The 17,959-nt window shown below is 39.9% G+C and overlaps 5 protein-coding genes across 6 annotated transcripts; 4 read left to right on the plus strand and 1 right to left on the minus strand.

The window, feature by feature from the left end:
- The first annotated feature begins 377 nt into the window (after nucleotides 1-377).
- On the plus strand, nucleotides 378-2,112 carry LOC145698566 (5-methylphenazine-1-carboxylate 1-monooxygenase-like). The gene is made up of 6 exons (XM_081775772.1): nucleotides 378-497; nucleotides 543-844; nucleotides 885-1,122; nucleotides 1,167-1,287; nucleotides 1,330-1,676; nucleotides 1,718-2,112. Exons 1-6 carry the CDS (start codon nucleotides 434-436, stop codon nucleotides 1,906-1,908), a joined length of 1,263 nt encoding a protein of 420 aa, XP_081631898.1. The 5' UTR covers nucleotides 378-433; the 3' UTR covers nucleotides 1,909-2,112.
- Nucleotides 2,113-4,821: 2,709 nt separating this feature from the next.
- LOC145696830 (uncharacterized) lies at nucleotides 4,822-6,239 on the plus strand. Its single transcript, XM_081773929.1, has 4 exons — nucleotides 4,822-5,044; nucleotides 5,251-5,588; nucleotides 5,790-5,971; nucleotides 6,016-6,239. Exons 1-4 carry the CDS (start codon nucleotides 4,924-4,926, stop codon nucleotides 6,044-6,046), a joined length of 672 nt encoding a protein of 223 aa, XP_081630055.1. The 5' UTR covers nucleotides 4,822-4,923; the 3' UTR covers nucleotides 6,047-6,239.
- A 6-nt stretch (nucleotides 6,240-6,245) lies between these two features.
- Nucleotides 6,246-7,486, minus strand: LOC145696829 (uncharacterized). The gene is made up of 5 exons (XM_081773928.1): nucleotides 7,373-7,486; nucleotides 7,073-7,325; nucleotides 6,918-7,027; nucleotides 6,545-6,867; nucleotides 6,246-6,478 (listed from the first exon to the last, which is right to left on the minus strand). The coding sequence occupies exons 1-5, from the start codon at nucleotides 7,476-7,478 to the stop codon at nucleotides 6,380-6,382; spliced, it is 891 nt and encodes a 296-aa protein (XP_081630054.1). The 5' UTR covers nucleotides 7,479-7,486; the 3' UTR covers nucleotides 6,246-6,379.
- Nucleotides 7,487-7,843: 357 nt separating this feature from the next.
- On the plus strand, nucleotides 7,844-8,646 carry LOC145699608 (coagulation factor V-like). The gene is made up of 5 exons (XM_081776885.1): nucleotides 7,844-7,980; nucleotides 8,022-8,145; nucleotides 8,192-8,318; nucleotides 8,363-8,473; nucleotides 8,516-8,646. The coding sequence occupies exons 1-5, from the start codon at nucleotides 7,903-7,905 to the stop codon at nucleotides 8,601-8,603; spliced, it is 528 nt and encodes a 175-aa protein (XP_081633011.1). The 5' UTR covers nucleotides 7,844-7,902; the 3' UTR covers nucleotides 8,604-8,646.
- Nucleotides 8,647-11,375: 2,729 nt separating this feature from the next.
- LOC145697298 (uncharacterized) lies at nucleotides 11,376-17,443 on the plus strand. Of its 2 annotated transcripts, none has more exons than XM_081774485.1 (5): nucleotides 11,376-11,552; nucleotides 11,596-11,725; nucleotides 11,796-11,954; nucleotides 11,998-12,104; nucleotides 12,147-12,316. In XM_081774485.1, the coding sequence occupies exons 1-5, from the start codon at nucleotides 11,409-11,411 to the stop codon at nucleotides 12,240-12,242; spliced, it is 636 nt and encodes a 211-aa protein (XP_081630611.1). In that variant the 5' UTR covers nucleotides 11,376-11,408; the 3' UTR covers nucleotides 12,243-12,316. The 2 variants fall into 2 exon arrangements, with proteins under 2 accessions (XP_081630611.1, XP_081630610.1); XM_081774484.1 differs by lacking the exons at nucleotides 11,376-11,552; nucleotides 11,596-11,725; nucleotides 11,796-11,954; nucleotides 11,998-12,104; nucleotides 12,147-12,316 and adding exons at nucleotides 16,480-16,679; nucleotides 16,723-16,852; nucleotides 16,917-17,075; nucleotides 17,119-17,225; nucleotides 17,268-17,443.
- The last annotated feature ends 516 nt before the right edge of the window (nucleotides 17,444-17,959 follow it).

Genomic DNA, 17,959 nt, shown 5'->3' on the forward strand with positions numbered 1-17,959 from the left:
AATTATAATGTAAATCCAAGTCAGGACTGTGCAAAATTGGATCGGTGAAACTAGTAAGTATTAAAAAAGTTTGGGTTTCTTATTGGCCGGTAGGCCAAATACAGCAATCTTATTGGCCCTCCTAAAAATCACTTACTTTTTTTCAAATAAGGATCTTAAATTTTTCATTTTTTCCACTAAGAACATTAAACGATTCTTTTTTTCCAATAAGAATATTAAATCTTACTTTAATGTATGATACTTTCTGATTTGGTCCTACGCTGTCACGTCCTAGCTCCGGACATACTTATTTTGGTTTGTGCCGAGTTTCCTCCAGGGCATACAGAAATCGATCTCATTGAGAAGTTTTTTCAGAATTATTGACTTCTGGCAAATAAACGCGCCCTAAAGAATACTCGAGAAAACAAAGGGCAAAGGATAGACCTTCAGAGAAATGAAGGAAACTGCGATTGTTGTTGGCGCTGGTCTCGGAGGGATGACAACTGCGCTATCCCTCGGTATTTTGAAATATTTTCAATTCGAAATGAAGGAATCTTTTTTAGCTTTCCATGGGTTTAAAGAAATCAGAATCTACGAAAAATCAACGAAGATCTTGAATCCGATCGGTGCTGGACTCGGTATTCAAGGCGCAACTCTGTGCCTTGACAAAATGAATCTGACTCATGTTTGGAAAAAAGTCGGTCACCCAGTCTATGAAGCAAGAGTTACCGCTGGCCATGAGAAACTTAGCAGTCTAAACATCAAAAAACTTCTTGGAGGAACGGTTCTTGAAGATCATTTTATGATGACAAAGAGAAATGCTCTTATGAAAGAGCTCTGGGCTGAATGTGAGAAAAATCCAAAAGTAGGAACCAAAATACATTTCTTAAACCAAAAAAATCAAGATAAAAACGAAACTTGGTGTCAAAGTAACGGAATACAAGAACACTGATTCCGGGGCTGAAATCACCTTCGCCGACGGAACAACAGATTCAGCAGATATCGTCGTTTCAGCAGATGGGATTCACTCAATCGGTCGAGATTTCGTCGATCCAGATTGTCCACCGCCAGAGCACTCTGGACTTTGCGTTTTTTATTGTCTTCTGAAAGATATCGACAAGGAGAGATTCCCGGATAACTCGAGTAAGAGGAATATCGATGATCTTTCTCTATAATCTTTCTAATAGCTCTCGAATTGCACCTAAACATGGGAATGGCCATGGTCATGCGAGTTAGTGAAACTGACGGGATGATTGTTGTGGCTCATCAAGCGTCCGAAAAATGGAATGTCGACAGTCAAAAATGGACGTCTGTAGCTCTAGAATTTGAACTTTCATCAAAAATTTCTAGATTCGACGTCTCTCCTCAAATCTTCCACGAATTGATGGAAGACCATGATTTCTACAAAGAACAGGACTGGATCGACGAGAAAATGATCAAAAACGTCCACTGCCTCAGCCACCTTGGGATCTATCAACAACCACACGTCTCCAACTGGTACAAGGGAAATGTCATTTTGGTCGGTGATGCTGCTCATGCCACATCGCCATTTATGGGGCAAGGCGCGAATCAAGCGATGATTGATGGATATTACTTGGGAAGATGTTTGAACGAATCCGAAGATGTTCCAACAGCTTTCGAGAAGTTCTTCAAAGCGCGAGATGCAACAACTCGGAAAATCATCAATTCGTCAAAAGGTTTTCAACCTTTACGATTACTCTTGCCAATTTCATTCTAGAGCTCGGCCACATGAGGACCGGAACGTCATTCTGGAATCGAATCAAGCGCTCTGGAGTACGATTCGGCCTTCGAATTGCTTCAAATGTGGGGATGAATCTAGCTGAGGATCAAATGCGAAAGTTTATGCTCGGAAACATGGTTCCTTCTTTTATGAACGAGGACGAGTTTCTTGAAAGCGAGATAAATTGAAAATGAGACAATAAAAAGATACATAAACGATTCTTTTTATCAAGTTCTAGTTTTATTCTTTGTTCAGAAAAGATTCGATTGCGCAGTTTTTATAGTTTATCGCATCTGTTTTTCCATCATCTTCCCGAATTCCGAGTTGAGCAGATTCTTTGGAAATGATAAGAATAAAGACCTTTCTATTGAATGCTCGTTCTTACCTAAGCAAGAGTCGGGATCAACATTTCTCCAGTCAACCTTCTGGCTTCCTTTAACAAGCAAATAGAATTCGTCCTTGTTCATGAATTTTCGAAAATTCGTCGCCGGCAAGTCTTGATCGATGACTCCCTTGAGACGAAATTGCAAAATCACGCTTTAGTTTTCCATTGTAAGTTTTTCCGTCAGTAATCGAAAGATAGCTCTCACCTGGTCTGACTGCGCTCCTCCGCGATTGAAGTAAAGTCTAAGTCGTAGCAAGAAACTGTTTACGGGTCAAGTTTGACAGGACTTATCAGATGCAGTTTCCTTCCGCCCAAGGACGTACAACTGTGCGGCCTTTTTATCATGACATGGACCCGTTTCCTATATCGAGGAATTCAAAGCTCACGAGTTTTTCTCTAACAGAATTGATAAAATTGACGCCACATTTGACCTTCGGAAATCTGATGAAGCCAATATACGTTTGGCGACGGATATCAACCGTGGGATGCGTGTTAGGCACGCTGAATTTCAGCATTTTTGAATCGGGACCGTTCAGCATGACTTAAATTTACTGGAATTTGGCGAAAGGGGGGTCCCGTGGGCGTTATTTTCTGTATTAGACTAAGGGTAAGGTTAGCCCTTCTTGAAGGTCCCTAACCCTAACCCCCGAAAGGACAAGGGAAGTTCAAGTAACCCTACCTTGTCCGGTTCTTATTTTCTTCCATTGAATCCTCCCACAGGTTTCAACTTCCTTCCTGGGATAAAACGTAGACCCGAGTGCCCGCATCTGGAGGCCCTCGAGCTGTCCAGCTTTGAGTTTACACAGGACACTTCGTTTCATCTCACAATTTTGCTCGCACTCAACATCCGAGTTCGATATCTTTTCAAATTTGCTATTCGAAGGGCAAAATTTTATTAGTTTATGAACTCTTCCAGGAATAGCCAGACCGAAGACACATTTCAAAACAGATTGGCTAAAAAATTCATGATCATTTCTACATAAATTCGACCACTTACGGGCAAGTCCCAGTTTCCAAAGTCAAGACTTACTCTAGAATTGACCTTTATCTTTGACCTTGTGTTTTTGATCGGCTCGTAATCGTATGTAAACTCGTCAGATTTCCAAGAAGAAGCAAGTTTGCTGAAGGATTCGTCGCTGACATCATCATTTAAAATATTTGCGAGTTGGAATGAAGGTGTTTGCCGGAGAAAATAGCCAAGCCAGACCGAAGATCCAAGAAAATCTTAAATAAATCCATTGTCTACCGGACAATTCTTCAAATTTAAGGGCTTGAAGCAGACCTTTCTCCTTGGTGTTGTTTTCTTTGCAGTTTGTTAGGAGACTGAATCCGGGCTTTTTCATGGACAAGATTTTTTCTTGTCAGAAGGAAGCAGACTTGACAAGCCCAGTATCTACAGAGCAGCGCGCCGACGGCATCGTTTGTCGCCTCACTTTTTTCGGCTATTTCTGCGATCGAAAGAGATAAAACAAAGATACTTTGAATGCAGCCGATTTCCTGTCAATCGTCGCGAGGTGCCCACCAAACGAGTCACATGCTGAAAAATTTTTGTTTGAATAGTAACTACGACAGCTTTTTTGTTTGTTTTTCGGTTACCTTGCTCTCCTTCTGACCAGGTCAGTTGGTCATCTTTTCAAGGTCATAAGGTCTGATATAGACATTTATAAAAATTTTTTAAGGGTGTCCCCCTTTAAAATATTTATTTGGCAACCTTTCCTAGAAAAAGAAACTCTTCTTTGTCGAACGAGAAACTGATGAATTTATCTTTGAAATTTCCATAACTCTCTGCGAAATAAAAAACAAAAAGGAATGTCTTCAACTTCATCTGAAACGATTCCTGGCAAGGCTGAGCAAAAAGGACGGGCTTGTTTTGGAGATTAAGTTCTTTGGACCGCATCGTTTTTAAAATTGCGTTTTTGGGTTTTTATTGCGACAATTATGGAAGAGCTTGTAAGAAGATATGAATTGCGGAGAAAGTTCTGACTTCAGAAGTCAAGTTCTACAGATTGGCTTCCGATGAGCACAAGTGCACCGGAAACATGAAGCGGAAGAATCAGAGCACGAGATAAAAATATCAATAAAGGCAACGATGAGATATATCATACTATAATAATAAATGTCTATAAATATATCTCTATAAATATATAATAAAGATGTCTACAGGGGGTGGAGACATGTTTGAAATCCCGGGTAAAGGCTTGCTTTCACCGGTAGGACGAAAGATAGGAAAAGAACTTTTTTGAATAAGGGTTCTTTCTTGAACTGATGTTTAAAATATCGTAAAGTTGACGAGTATTTAATACATAATCTCGTTTATTGCTGAAGCTTTTCGCCTTTCGGTAGCACTGATGATGCCGAAAGGCGAAAAGCTTCTGCAATAAACGAGATAATGATGTTTAAAATATTTAATCAATTCAATTGTGCCCTCCCTAAAAAAATTTCTTTTTATAGTTAAAAAAAATATTTACGATTCAATTTCGTGGTCGAAAGAATCGACAAAAAAACCTCAAGTTTGACGAAAATTTTGGTCAAAATTTTTTTCAACCGAAAGATTTGTTTTTTTTTCGTCTTCCTCTTTATAACTTCCATGCTGAAATGGCGTGGCTGTTGAACTACCTTGCTTGTGACTGTCGATTACCTTGGCGGTGTATTTGCTTAGTTCACAGGACCACACATAAAACGCCATGCCTCTGCCTTCGCGGACCGTTTCTAATGACCCTCAATTAATGAAAACAAATCTTGTCCTTTTTTCGATACGGTTGCAAAAGTGTAAATTTGCTAATCTCATCAAAAGCAGATATAGAAACATTAATTGAAAATGAACAACAACAATGAAACCTACCTCAAGACGGGAGCTGACGATTTCGAGGAACTCGACTATCTGAAGTTACAGCCACATGAAGCCGAGAAGCTGAGACAGTATCTCCTGCAATGCTCAGGTAGGATTCGGCAATAAATTATCATTAATAATAATAAATTATAACTAATAAAATTGATATTCAAAAAACTTGATTAAAAAAGGCAAAAACTTATTTTAAAAATTTGCAAATTTAATTAATATGTTTGACCAATCAGATGGACGCAAAAAAAAAATCCGGACCAATCAAAAAATTAATCGATTTCTTGGATAAAAAAATATTTTTAGCGATTAAAGCCAAGCAACAGCAGCAATATCTCCAAGCAACAAATAACAACAACAATAACAACAACAACAATAATAACAACAACAATCCTGATGCTCCGATTAACTACCACAACAACGTCTACAACGTCAATGGAAACAACACCAGCTTCAATCGCTCATTTAGTCAAAACTCAACAGAGACCAAAGAATTTCCCTCGAAAATCATCAAGCAAGAAAAACAAGATGATGTGATTGAAAAATACCCATCAAAAGTCAAAAAGCGGCAAAAATCAAAACCAAGAGCGGACCAAGCGTTGAGAAATGCTTCTACTCCTGCGCATATTCTCAGTTTTCAGCAGGTAAAGAAAAACAACAGTCATTTCGAAGCAATAATGATGAGAAAAATGGGAGTTGCTCGTCTTTTCTTAATAAATATTCGCTCTGGTCGAACTGTTTTCAACGTTTCCTTGACCTTCCTACAAAAAAAACTCGGCTACCCCCTCTTCTTGAGACAAATACCATATGATTTCGTTGTATCGGACCATAATTATTCTTTCAAGCGGCTACGTAACCACAGAACCCATTTGGGATTGACGCAGCACGAAACCGCAAAATCGATCTACAAACTTGTCGGTAAAAAGATTTCGCAAACACTCGTCTCCCGCTTTGAAACGAATCAACTGCACCCAAAGAACACGCTGAATCTAATGCCCGAAATGGAGGAATGGATCCGAAAGACACGGTAAACTTCCGAAATTAGGAAATTGACGATTGTTTATTTTTCAGAATTATCTCGACGCGAAGTTTGCTCTTCTGAAATTATCAGAACGGCGCCGTCAGATATCTATTCAGAGCCACTTACTGTCCTTGTTTGCTTCTCAATTATTTGTATTTTCGTTTGAGACTGGCGTATCTCTAGGAAACTTCTTTGTTGAACTTTTTATTATATGAAGTTTGAAATAAAACTGATTTCTGCAAGTTCATTTGATTCACATACAGTACTTTGAATTTTTATGTTTATTTACAGATAATTATTTAGTGGACATTTTCAAGTGTTAAAAATGATAAAAATAAATAACGATTTCAAGGCCAGATGAAATCTTTATCATTTTCGACCACTTATCGTCGATTTCTTGATGAAATTTTTACATTAGCACTCTCCAATCAGTGCGTTTTCTCCATTCGCGCAGCATTCATGAGTGACAGCGTTGAAAACGGTGAATTTTGTTGACGACTGATTCACGCAACACTAGAAAAATATTTCAAATTTCAAAAAGTCCCTTTTTTCAAAGAGAAAAGATGAGTCAAAATGAACCTGTTTGTCGACGGCAACATGCTCGTCTATGATTTCTTCTCTTCCTTGTCCATTGAAAGTGATCCCGAATCCACCTCCTCCTTTCGACGCTGGCACCACCCATTCGGTTACAGTTGGGCAGCCGACATCTTCAAGGCCCTCCGCGATCGTATCCGTCGAATTCTGAATCACCCACTTGGCATGATCCCACGTGATCAAGAAGCCATCTTGGTTCTCCCAGCATCGGCGTCCATTGACCAGCTCATCATGGGCGCGGAATGTTCCAGCGGAGAGTTCGTCAGAGTCAGAATCAACTTCGAATTTGGATTTTCCGCAGTAATTCGCTAAAAAAACATCGAGTAAATCGGATCTTTTGGATCAAAAAAGAACTCACGACAGGTCATTCCGGCAATAAATCCATTGAAAAGCGTGAATTTCTGATCGTAGACGTCAATTTTCGCAACATGCGCTTTCGCGAATTCCAGGTCGCACTCGCAAAGAGCTCTAGAAAACGATTAATTTGCCTTTTCCCCCGATTTTTTTCTTTACCTGTTGCAGCTTCCAACTGTCGAGGTGCATTGAATGTCGTTTTCGACAACTTCGAAAAAGTAATTGTTGAATTCCGGGATGCAAGCGTCTCCCCACTTTTCTTTCGCGCATCTGTAGCAATCTTTATGAGCTTGGCAAGTGTAATCTAATTCGTCGACGGCAACGGGGCCAGCAGGACCGGCGGAAAGGGGTCGATCCGTGATCATGTATTGGCATTTGCAGCCATATTGGCCGTGGTTTTCTAGGGTGAAATCTGAAATCAAACAATGAGAAGCTTTCGAGGAGAAAAACCGATCAAACCTGGGTTGTAAAAAGTCATCAACGATTCGAATTCCGACATTCTTCTAGCACCTGGCCCTCTCTGCGCAAAACTCTGCGAAATCATTGCAAAAAAACTTATTTTCATTTTCGATTTTATCGTTAGAAATTTGATGAAATAAAATTGAGTAAATCGTTTTTATACGAAAATATTCTACCGCAAGATGATTTGGAAAAATCGTTTTTGGATACATGATGAATTCGCGGTCGCAGATTGGTAAAGTAAGGCAACGTGAATTTCAAATTTCAAAGCAGAGTCAGGAAATTAGAAATCTTACGTCTTTTCCTGTGATAAGGCGCAATTAGCACCTCATTATCGGCGATCGACGGATAATAATCGGCTGCAAAAATCATCGGCAGGGAAAATTACGCGGTCCAATTGATAGGATGAAGCACCGAGCCCGAGGCGTTGGTGATAAAAACACTGACCGGTGAGAATTGTCAGGACCTAGTGACATTCCAGAGCACAACAAAACACAAAAAAGGGAGAGAAAAAAATTTGAATTTTCAAAATGAGTCAGGCAGTCGACTACTCGCAGTTTAAAAAGCTCGGCATGGAGTCGGGCGCGATTCGAGACAGTCAAATCAAGGTAAGCCTGTTTTTTCCTCTTCCGATAAAACTTGATTCTAGAGCGCTTCGGATGCCTTCAAATCGCGTGCGGGATGCAAAGCAAGACTGAATCATGATGAAGATTATTGGTGCTCAAAAATGGCCGCCAATGCTAGATCTCCTCAGTGGCTTGAAGTTACTTTTCGTAAGATTCGCTTTCCAGAAAAAAATTTTTCAAAATATTTGTTAAGCTTCTGATACAGTCGTCACCGGAATAATGATTCAAGTCAGCGAGGTTCACAAATGGCTCGAACACGTCAACGGCAAACGCGACTTTCCAGAAGAAAACAACTTGACGGATTTCTTCATTTCTCACTCGTAAGGAGCAATTTTCATCCTCTCGAATTTATTTCAATTTCTAGCCCAAAACCAAAGCCATTTCTTGGCGCAGGAAAATGGATCCGTGGAGAAAGCTTTCAAACAAACTACAAATGGGATGCCCAGAAAGGCATCTCCTACCATGCGTTTAAAACGTAATTACTCTTAATTAAAATAATTTTATCATTGTTTTTTAGACCGATTACATGCAGAAGAATCAGACTCAATTGTACAAAGACCTTGGGAGGCTGGTGTCCAGCTCTGAAGATGGAGTGGATTGGATAAAAAAGTTCTTTCGCTGAAAAGTTTTTAGAATAAATTTCAATGAGAAATAACTTCCTCGATGGCCAAAAGACTGTTGCATAATGCAGCAAGCAGGAAACCTCTCTGAACTCAGCACTTCGCATTGATTTTTTCCCAAAGAAACTCATCTTATCGCATTCCCAAGCCTTCCAAAACCGTCAAAATGCATCATATCAGTAAGCGTCATCTTTGCTTTTCATCTTTTGCAGGCGTTCCCAGGTTGGATGTCAGCAGAGTTCTTTTCTTCGGCATCCAGAACAAAAATTCCAAAGTTATTCAATCTTGTGTCACCCGTTGAACTTTCGGAAAATGCAGGAAGGTTATTTACCAAGTGTCACTCTTGATCTTAGCCGGCTATAAGATTTTAAGATCAAGTAAATCAAACAAGTCTCGTCTGCTCCGACAAATACTGTTTCGACTTACCGCCCGACGGAAAAGGTCCAGAACATTCGAAAAAGTAACAAAAAGAATTGAAAGTCTGGACTTGAAAAAACTCTCAAATTGTCTCCGAAATAAGGCTAAATTTTACTATGTTGCCTAAGACGTACTAAGATGTAATTGAACCGAAGTAAACTAACCGCTTTCAACCTCGAATGACTCCCGCTCTTTGCTGCGAGAAAAATTGGTATAAAAATCATTCGATTGCAAAACCATCAACTTTTTCAATCCATAAACAAGTCCTTTTTTACGATTAAATTCTTCACCTCCGCTGCCGTCGCCACCACTGCCTTCGCCGGAGGAGCGGACCCTCACCCGAACCCTAACCATAACCCTAACCGATGGGTTTTTAGTAGGACGGGAAGTACGACAAAGCGATCGATGATGCTTTCCGAATGCGCACCAATGGTGATTTCGCTACTCCAAGAGACATCTGGAGCTGCGTAAAAGCTGCTGGAGCAGGTCCTTTCGACAAAAACCCTAGTAAGAAAATTATTCCGGAATAAAAATTGAGTGTTTGAAGCGTTCAACTTACTTGGGCGATACGGAGCGTCTCAGTTCTACGAACTGGACAGAAATGGCGATCGTAAAATGGATTTTGCCGAAGCAAAGCGCGGATTTGCTGGTTTCTTTGCAACTGTTGGGTCAACCAGTGTTTGAAAAAATGGTCGAAACTAAGATGAGCGAGTGAGCGTGAGCAGAGCCCACCTAAACTTTTTCGTGAGTGAGCGAGCGCGAGCGGAGGTTCCCCGATTTTAACGTGAGTGAGCGAGCGCGAGCAGAAGCTCAAAAATTTTTTCATGAGGGAGCGAGCAAGAGCGTCCGCTTGCTCGCTCACGCTCGCTCGTGATGATTTTACACTGAAATTTTCAAGCCCCGAAGATTTTTGAGACACAATTTTCAAAAAAATTATTTTGTTCTCTCAATGAAAAAATCCTTCTTTCATTTAGAAAATCAATGTTCAATTCATCAGGATTATTTTTGAGTCATTCAACCCTTTATATAGGACTGTTTGGCAAAGATGTTGACTTCAAGCTGAAATTTAACCATTTTTTGTTAAACAATTGAGAAACCTCTCTGTAAAAGTTAAGATCCAGGATTGATCTACGCCTATATGCTGCCGCCTAGATAACTAAGTCCTGAGTTATTCAAGGCTAAACTTGGGGGAATCGAAGATAGTACCCTTAAAACATGAAACCAAGAGAGATTTCGCAAATCTGGAAATGCTTCGTCGCGGACGTTATTTTTCCAAAAAAGGCCGTGAGCGAGCGCGGATGAGCGCGAGCAGAGATCTCCCAATTTTTAGGTGAGTGAGAATGAGCGCTTGCTCGCTCGCTTACGCTCGCTTGCGGCTCGCGCTCATCATTTTTTCAAACACTGGGCTCAACCCTTGTCGATGTTATTGACGCTGACTTCAACGGTAAATATTTCCAAAGACAGTAACAAATAAGAAAATTTCAGGTCGCCTGGAGGGACAAGAAATCGAGCAAATGCGCTCTGGTCTCAGCGAAATGTTTGACGATTTTCGTCGAATCGAAGCGTTGCTAAAGGCCTTCTTGAGGTAAAGTTTTCTTTTGAAATTTCATATTCCGATTTTAAAGCTCTGGAGCGAACAAGAAGTCGAAAAAATTGCTCAGCAAGGACTTTCGAAGGCCGACCTAACCGAAAAGGCGGTCCAACTTTCGATCCTGTACCAATCCCTTTAATTATTTTCTCCTTGAAAATCTTTACCCTTTTCAATACATTTTTCGAGAATAAATTACGGTCTCTTTCGATGATTTTTTCTATTGTTGATTTAGAAAGAGGGCATTTCTCTTTTCATGCAAACTTTCATGACCTTAGGTCATGCAAAGAGCAGAGTTCATTCATTGTTTGGCGAAATTGTAAACTTTAGTGCAACACTTTTTACCAGACTTGTCTTGTTTGTCTAATCGTAATTCTTCAAGGTAACAGTCAACGTCTCTTTAACTTCCTATTATTTAACATTTTGTTTCGAAAATTTGAATTTATTTGTGTCAATTTATTAAAGCAAAGCGATTTACGAAGGCTGAATAATCTTCATCATATTTAAGTCTTGAATTCTATTCTGAAAAGGTTATTCAGAATAACTCATTCTTGATCCGGTCAGAAGGGTTCGTTTGCTTTACAGCAGTCATTTACAAACGTCTGAAGAATATTTGTCTGGACAAGTGCACAGTGCACTTTGAATACGGTTTTTTGTTATGTAGTTACATCTCGACCGGCTTCTCTCTACTGCCGAATGCACCATATAAAAATGACGGTTTTCAACTCAAAATCAACTTGACAAATCGAATCAAAACAAAAAAAAACTTTTGTACAAAACCAAAAATGAAGTTCTCCACCACCGCCGCTCTCATCGCCGCCACCAACGCTTCCGGAGCCGACATTTCTGGCCATCTCGTCGCTGCCGACACTCATTTCTGGACCAACGCTGCTTCCATCACCGACAGCGCTGACAGCATCCTCAACTCCGTAAGTCAGAAAGGTCATTTTCTTGGTACTAACGATTTTGTAGTGGAATGGAAAGTACGACAAGGCCATGGACGATGCTTTCCACATGTGCACCAGCAACGATTATGTCACCGCTGACGACATCTGGGAGTGCGGCAAGAAGGTCACTGCCGCTACTTTCGATAAGAACCCCTGTAAGTACAGTCATTGCCGAAAAAGCCTTTCCCTCTCTTTTTTGTCCGCTTTTAACCCCCTTTCTTTCAGCTTTTAACTTGATGGGCCGATACGGAGCCAGCCAGTTCAACAAATTGGACAAAAACCACGATGGCAAACTCTGTTTCTCCGAGTTCAAGCGAGGTTTCGCTGGCTTTTTCTCGACCATTGGCTCCACCCTTGTTGATATCTTTGATGCTGATGGCAACGGTACGAATTTCATATTTCTAAGGGATTTTAAAGTCTTCTTTAGGACGATTGGAGGGACAGGAGAACCACGACATGCATTTTGGCTTGAACCAGATCTGGGACGAGTTCTCTTCCGACAAGAACCGAGACCTCATCAACCCCATTCTTGATGTAAGTTAATTAGTCCTCCTATTAATAGTGACCAATCTTCAGACCTGGGTTGGCTCAGATTTGGACAAGAACGTCGACACTCTCTCCAAGGCCGAGATGACCGAGCAGGCTATCCTCCACTCTGTCCCATACTGGTAATCGAGAAAAAACTCTTACCCTTATTTTCCTCAAAACATTCTCCGTGCTTGTCTGTGCATTCCTCACTGCACTTGTTTCGCTTATTGTTCAATAAATTCAAAACCAAAGTTCTCCTTGTTATTTTCACCAAGAATGGTAAAAATATATTTTCATCATAAAAGTGGCTCAGTTTCCAAAAAACACAAAATGATCCTTAAATGCAGCAGAAAAGGCAAAACAAAGAACAAGATCAAAAATCTGGCTGTGATATTGCAGAAAATTACTTGAAAAAAAAAATAACTTGTCGGATTTCTTAATTCTCACCTCGTAAGGCCCAATTTTTGACGATACTGAGCATCTGAAGTTCCAATATGAGCGCTTGAAATTTTCGAGCGCCCTAAAAGAGATGAGTACTCCATCCAGTCATGTCTCAGTTGGTAGAGCTGATTCTATTATGCCAGAATCTATTCACAGAATTTCTTATTAGAGACTCTAGTGAGGACCAGAACCAAAAGAAGACAAAATAAAATTGGGCAAAATAATCGCCAAGTTTTGCTTCGGACAACTCAGACTAACGATTTCGCCTTGATTTTGGTTTTTTGGCTTCTTTCGGCGCTGGTTCTCACTAGAGTCCCCGTTCACAATTTCTGTGAATTGATGCTGGAAGAATAGAACCTGACCTACAATCTTGGAAATGGGTATACTGATTGGATGGAGTATTCTGAATACTGATTTCAGCCCTTTTCGGGCGCTTGAAAAATTTTAGCGCTCATTTTTGTTCTTCATATGCTCCTTATCGGACTCCTTATTCCATTATCCAGAACATAAATTCCAGGGTTACTGCATCTTGTGTAAGCTGTTGAACTTACAACGAATGCAGGAAGGTTATTTACAAAGTGTCACTCTTGATCTTAGCCGACTATAAGATTGTAAGATCAAGTAAATCAAACAAGTCTAGTGTGCTCCGTCAAATACTGTTTCTACTTACCGCCCAACGGGAACGTTCAAGTACATTCGAAAAAAGAAGTGAAAGTTTAGACGTGGAAAATCCCTCTAATTGTCGTCGATAGCACTGCCTTCGCCGAAGGAACTGACATCTCGAGTGCTCTGATTGCTGCTGATGGCCATCTCTGGGCGAATGCTTGGACAAAAACGGTCAATGAAGGCAAAGTTCTAAAATTGGTAAGAAATTTTGGGCTTGTAAATATTTTCATGGGGCCTTGTTAACGGGTTTTCTAGTGATACAGTGAAAACTCAAAAATTGGCCGGTTTTTAGATCCGAATTCCAGAAAAAATGCGGTCAAATTTTGAGTTTTTTACCGGATAAAGAGTCCTCTTCAAGTAAGCAAATTTTCGAGATTTTCGAAAATGAGCATGATTTCCACGTTTTTTAAGGACTTTTATTCAAATTTATGCTTGATTGAAGTCATCTTATTAGAATTTAGCCATTTTGAATAATTAAAACGTTGTAGAAAAGCTAAAAATGCTCAGTAATAGCATAATTTGGGCGCAATTTTGATGCAAAATTTTTCAGAAAGCGGCCAAATTTTGAGTCTTTTTCAGATTTAAAAATCAGTCAATTTCGACCAAAACCGGCCAAATTTTGAGTAGGCAAATTTTGAGTAGGCAAATTTTGAGTTTTCACTGTATGGAAAAAACAACAAGGCGTATTTCGTAGAGAGGGGTTATCATTCGAGCCTATGATTCGTATCAGGGCTCTAAATGTGAGGCAAAAATCAAAAGTCCGGTCTGTCCAGGTCCGGGCACTTGGCCGAAATTTACAAGTCTGGTCTGTCCAGGTCCGAATTGGAAAACCCGGACTTTAAGTCTGGTCTAGTCCGGGAAAAGTCCGAAAAAGTCCGAAAAAGTCTGGTCCGAGAAAAAAGCCGAAAAATCCGGTCTGGTCTGGTCTAGTCCGAAAAAGTCCGAAAGTTTTTCGAATAAAATACAAGAAAAACTCGATTTTTTTTTTGGAAAATTTCGAATTAGAAAAATCGCAACTTACTCATCAGTCATTAAACAACGAAGATTCGAACTTTTTTCGAAAATTTATTGAGCAAAATCATGTAAAATATTCGTATTTTGTTTTTTTTTTCCGTTTTTGAAGAAAAATCTGACGACATTGACGACATTCGACGCTATTCGACGACATAGTCCGGGCCCCCCAATGATGCATTGTCGAAGAAAAAAAATCATAAAAATAAGGGAGTTCCAGACAGAGTTCTAAATCTGGTGAGCTAATCTAGCTGAGCTAGCTAAGCTGACAGCTACAGCTTAGCTAGCTCAGCGATTTCTGGAAACAGTCAGCTCACAGCTTAGCTAGCTGAGTAGAATTTTTTTAGGCCCTCAGCTTAGCTAGTCTAGCTAGCTTAGGCCCCCTAAGGTGACATGATCGAACCATCTCCAAAACCTACGTTTTTAGCGAATTTGTCCCGCAGATTCACACTTATTGGCAATATTTTGAGTCTAGATCTGACATGGTCGACGGTTAATTTATTTTTACGGTTGTCCCCACGTATTTTTTTTAAAACTCAACTAGACACTCCCGGACCCGCTCGTTTGGGACACCCAAAAAGGAAGCTGGGTTGAGTCTAAAAATTGCTCGTGCTCCTTGATTAACAGTCTAGACTCTAGAGTCTATACCCTTGAATCTAAGATGAAATTTCTGATTTCATGAACAAGAAAAAATGATAAGTATAATGATATTATATCATTAATATGAACCCAAGGATCACATCGACCTTCTCTGAGGTCCGTAGAAAAAATACACCATTCCATCGCCGACTCTATTTGAAGAATAACATTCGACATAACATAATTGTAATATTTTTATAACCTCTAACAGACAGCTAAATCGATCTCATTTCTAGTGATGCACTTTTTTTTTATTTTTACCACCCTAGCTACCTCAAATTAGGTCGATATGCGCGCAAGAGTTAAAAATGATCTTCAAGATATTATCTTCTATCTCAAATTGAAATTTTCAGGAAAAATGGTTTAGGGAGAAGAAATTATATTTTCTGAAGCTAAAAAAATTAATGAATATCTTCTAAAAGCCAAAAAGAAGAAAAAAATAAGAAAAACAGGAAATAATATCGACAAAAATTACTTTTTTTTTGACCCTGCTAGACTAGCTAGCTTAGCTTAGCTGGGGCAAAAAAGCACCTCAGCTTAGCTTAGCTAGCTTAGCAATTTTTTGAGAGTGTCTGCTCACAGCTTAGCTAGCTTAGGAGAAATTTTTGAGAGCTTCAGCTTAGCTAGTTTAGCTTAGCTCAAAATTTTCAGAATTTAGAACTCTGGTTCCAGAGAGAAATGAGTTTTTCTTAAAAAAATGAAGACTTTTCGGACTTTTTCGGACTTAATTGGCCTGAGAATAAGTCTCTAAGTAGTTTGGAAGTGGTCAAGTCTTCTCGGACTTTCTCGGACTTCTCGGACTTTTCGAACTAAAACATAAGTCTGAAAGACTTAAAACATAAGTCAAGCTTTTCCGGACTTTTCGGACTTTTTCGGACTAAGTCCGGGGACAAAGCCAAGTCTGGTCTGGTCTAGTCCGAAAATTTTCTCAGCCAAAAATCAGAAGTCTGGTCCGTCCGGCCGGACTAGACCGGACGGACTTCGGACTAAGTCCGAGCCCGGACTAATCCATTTAGAGCCCTGATTCGTATTATTTCTATTGATTTTTACGTTTTGAATAAATTTTTCGAAAATAATGGTTTCTTTCGATGATAAGTTCATTATTGTCGATAATTTATAGAATTTGAAATTGAAAATGCCTTACTGCTCTCATGCAGAGGTCATCGAAAATAAGAGAGTTCATTTTAGATTTGGGGAAACTGTAAATTTCAGTTTAAATTCCAAACATCACTTTTACCAGACTTGTCTGGTTTGCCTACTCAAATAAAATTTATCTTCAAGGTTAGAGTCAACGTCTCCTTGACCTCCTATTATGTAACAGTACAACTGTTACTTACTTTAGTCATTTAGAGTTGAATTGCCAAGAAATTTAAACGAAGCGATAAAAGAAGGTTCATGAATCGTCATCATGTTCAAGGCTTTAGTTCTATTCTGATAGGGTTATTCTTATCCGGTCACAAGGGTTCGTTTGCTTTTCAGCAGACATTTGCAAACGTCTGGAAAATATTTGCCTGAACAAGTGCACTTCGGTAACCTTCGCGAGTTCAGGTGTAGTAACACCTCGACCGGCTTCTCTCTACTGCCAAATGCTCCATATAAAAATGACGGTTTTCAACTCGAAATCATCGATCTCGACAAATCGAATCAAAACAAAAAAAAACTTTTTTTACAAAACCAAAAATGAAGTTCTCCACCACCGCCGCTCTCATCGCCGCCACAAACGCTTCCGGAGCCGACATTTCTGGACATCTCGTCGCTGCTGACACTCATTTCTGGACCAACGCTGCCTCCATCACCGACAGCGCTGATAGCATCCTCAACTCCGTAAGTCAGAAAGCTCTCTTTCTTGATATTAACGCCTCTGTAGTGGAACGGAAAGTATGACAAAGCCATGGACGATGCTTTCCACATGTGCACCAGCAACGACTATGTCACCGCTGACGACATCTGGGAGTGCGGCAAGAAGGTCACTGCTGCTACTTTCGACAAGAACCCCTGTAAGTACAGTCATTTCAGATAATGCAGAATTCTTTTTCGTCCATTCTGACCTCTTTCTTTTAGCTTTCAACTTGATGGGCCGATACGGAGCCAGCCAGTTCAACAAGTTGGACAAGAACCACGATGGAAAACTCTGCTTCTCCGAGTTCAAGCGAGGCTTCGCTGGATTTTTCTCCACCATTGGCTCCACCCTTGTCGATATCTTCGATGCCGATGGCAACGGTGAGTTATTCTTATTTCTTCGCGATTCTAAAGTCTTCCGTAGGACGATTGGAGGGACAGGAAAACCACGACATGCACTTTGGCTTGAACCAGATCTGGGACGAGTTCTCTTCTGACAAGAACCGAGACCTCATCAACCCCATCCTTGATGTAAGTTCCTTCATTCTGATATCAATACTGACGATCTTCTAGACCTGGGTTGGCTCCGATTTGGACAAGAACGTCGACACTCTCTCCAAAGCCGAGATGACCGAACAGGCTATCCTCCACTCTGTCCCATACTGGTAATCGAGAAAAAACTCTTACCACTCTATTCCTCAAATCATTCTCCATGCTTCTCTGTGCTAAAGTCTCGCTAATCGTTTAATAAACTCAAAACAAAACTTTTCCTTGTTCTTTCCAGCATGAAAGTAAAAAATATATTTTCATCATAAAAAGTACTCAGTTTCCAATAAATACAGAATGATCCATAAATGCAGCACCAGAGGCAAAATCAAGAACAAGATCATAAATCTGATTGTGATATTGCATAGTCGGTGTTCCAAGAGAGAACTTAGCCAATAAGTCTATTTCGCCCGCACCATTGCTCGGAATCAGCTTGAAGTCCCTCAGTTTTATTCGATTACTTCGGGTGTCCAAAATAATTTGATCCTTTACAAGGGTTCTCAATCAATTTTTCAATAAGTTACGATACAGCAATAAATTTACAAGCATATGATAAATGAGTAATCCTTGACTTGGTCGTATCAACTGTTGCAAAGTTGAATTTATAAACTTTATCCATATCCGGAACATTCATTTCATTTATCTGTAAAATCTCGTTAGTAATTTTTTTCTCGACAAAACTTGCTTTTCTATATTCACAAATATCATCTCCACAGTTG

The sequence above is a fragment of the Oikopleura dioica genome, chromosome 2 (genome assembly GCF_907165135.1).
Source record: "Oikopleura dioica chromosome 2, OKI2018_I68_1.0, whole genome shotgun sequence".
Lineage (NCBI taxonomy): Eukaryota > Metazoa > Chordata > Appendicularia > Copelata > Oikopleuridae > Oikopleura > Oikopleura dioica.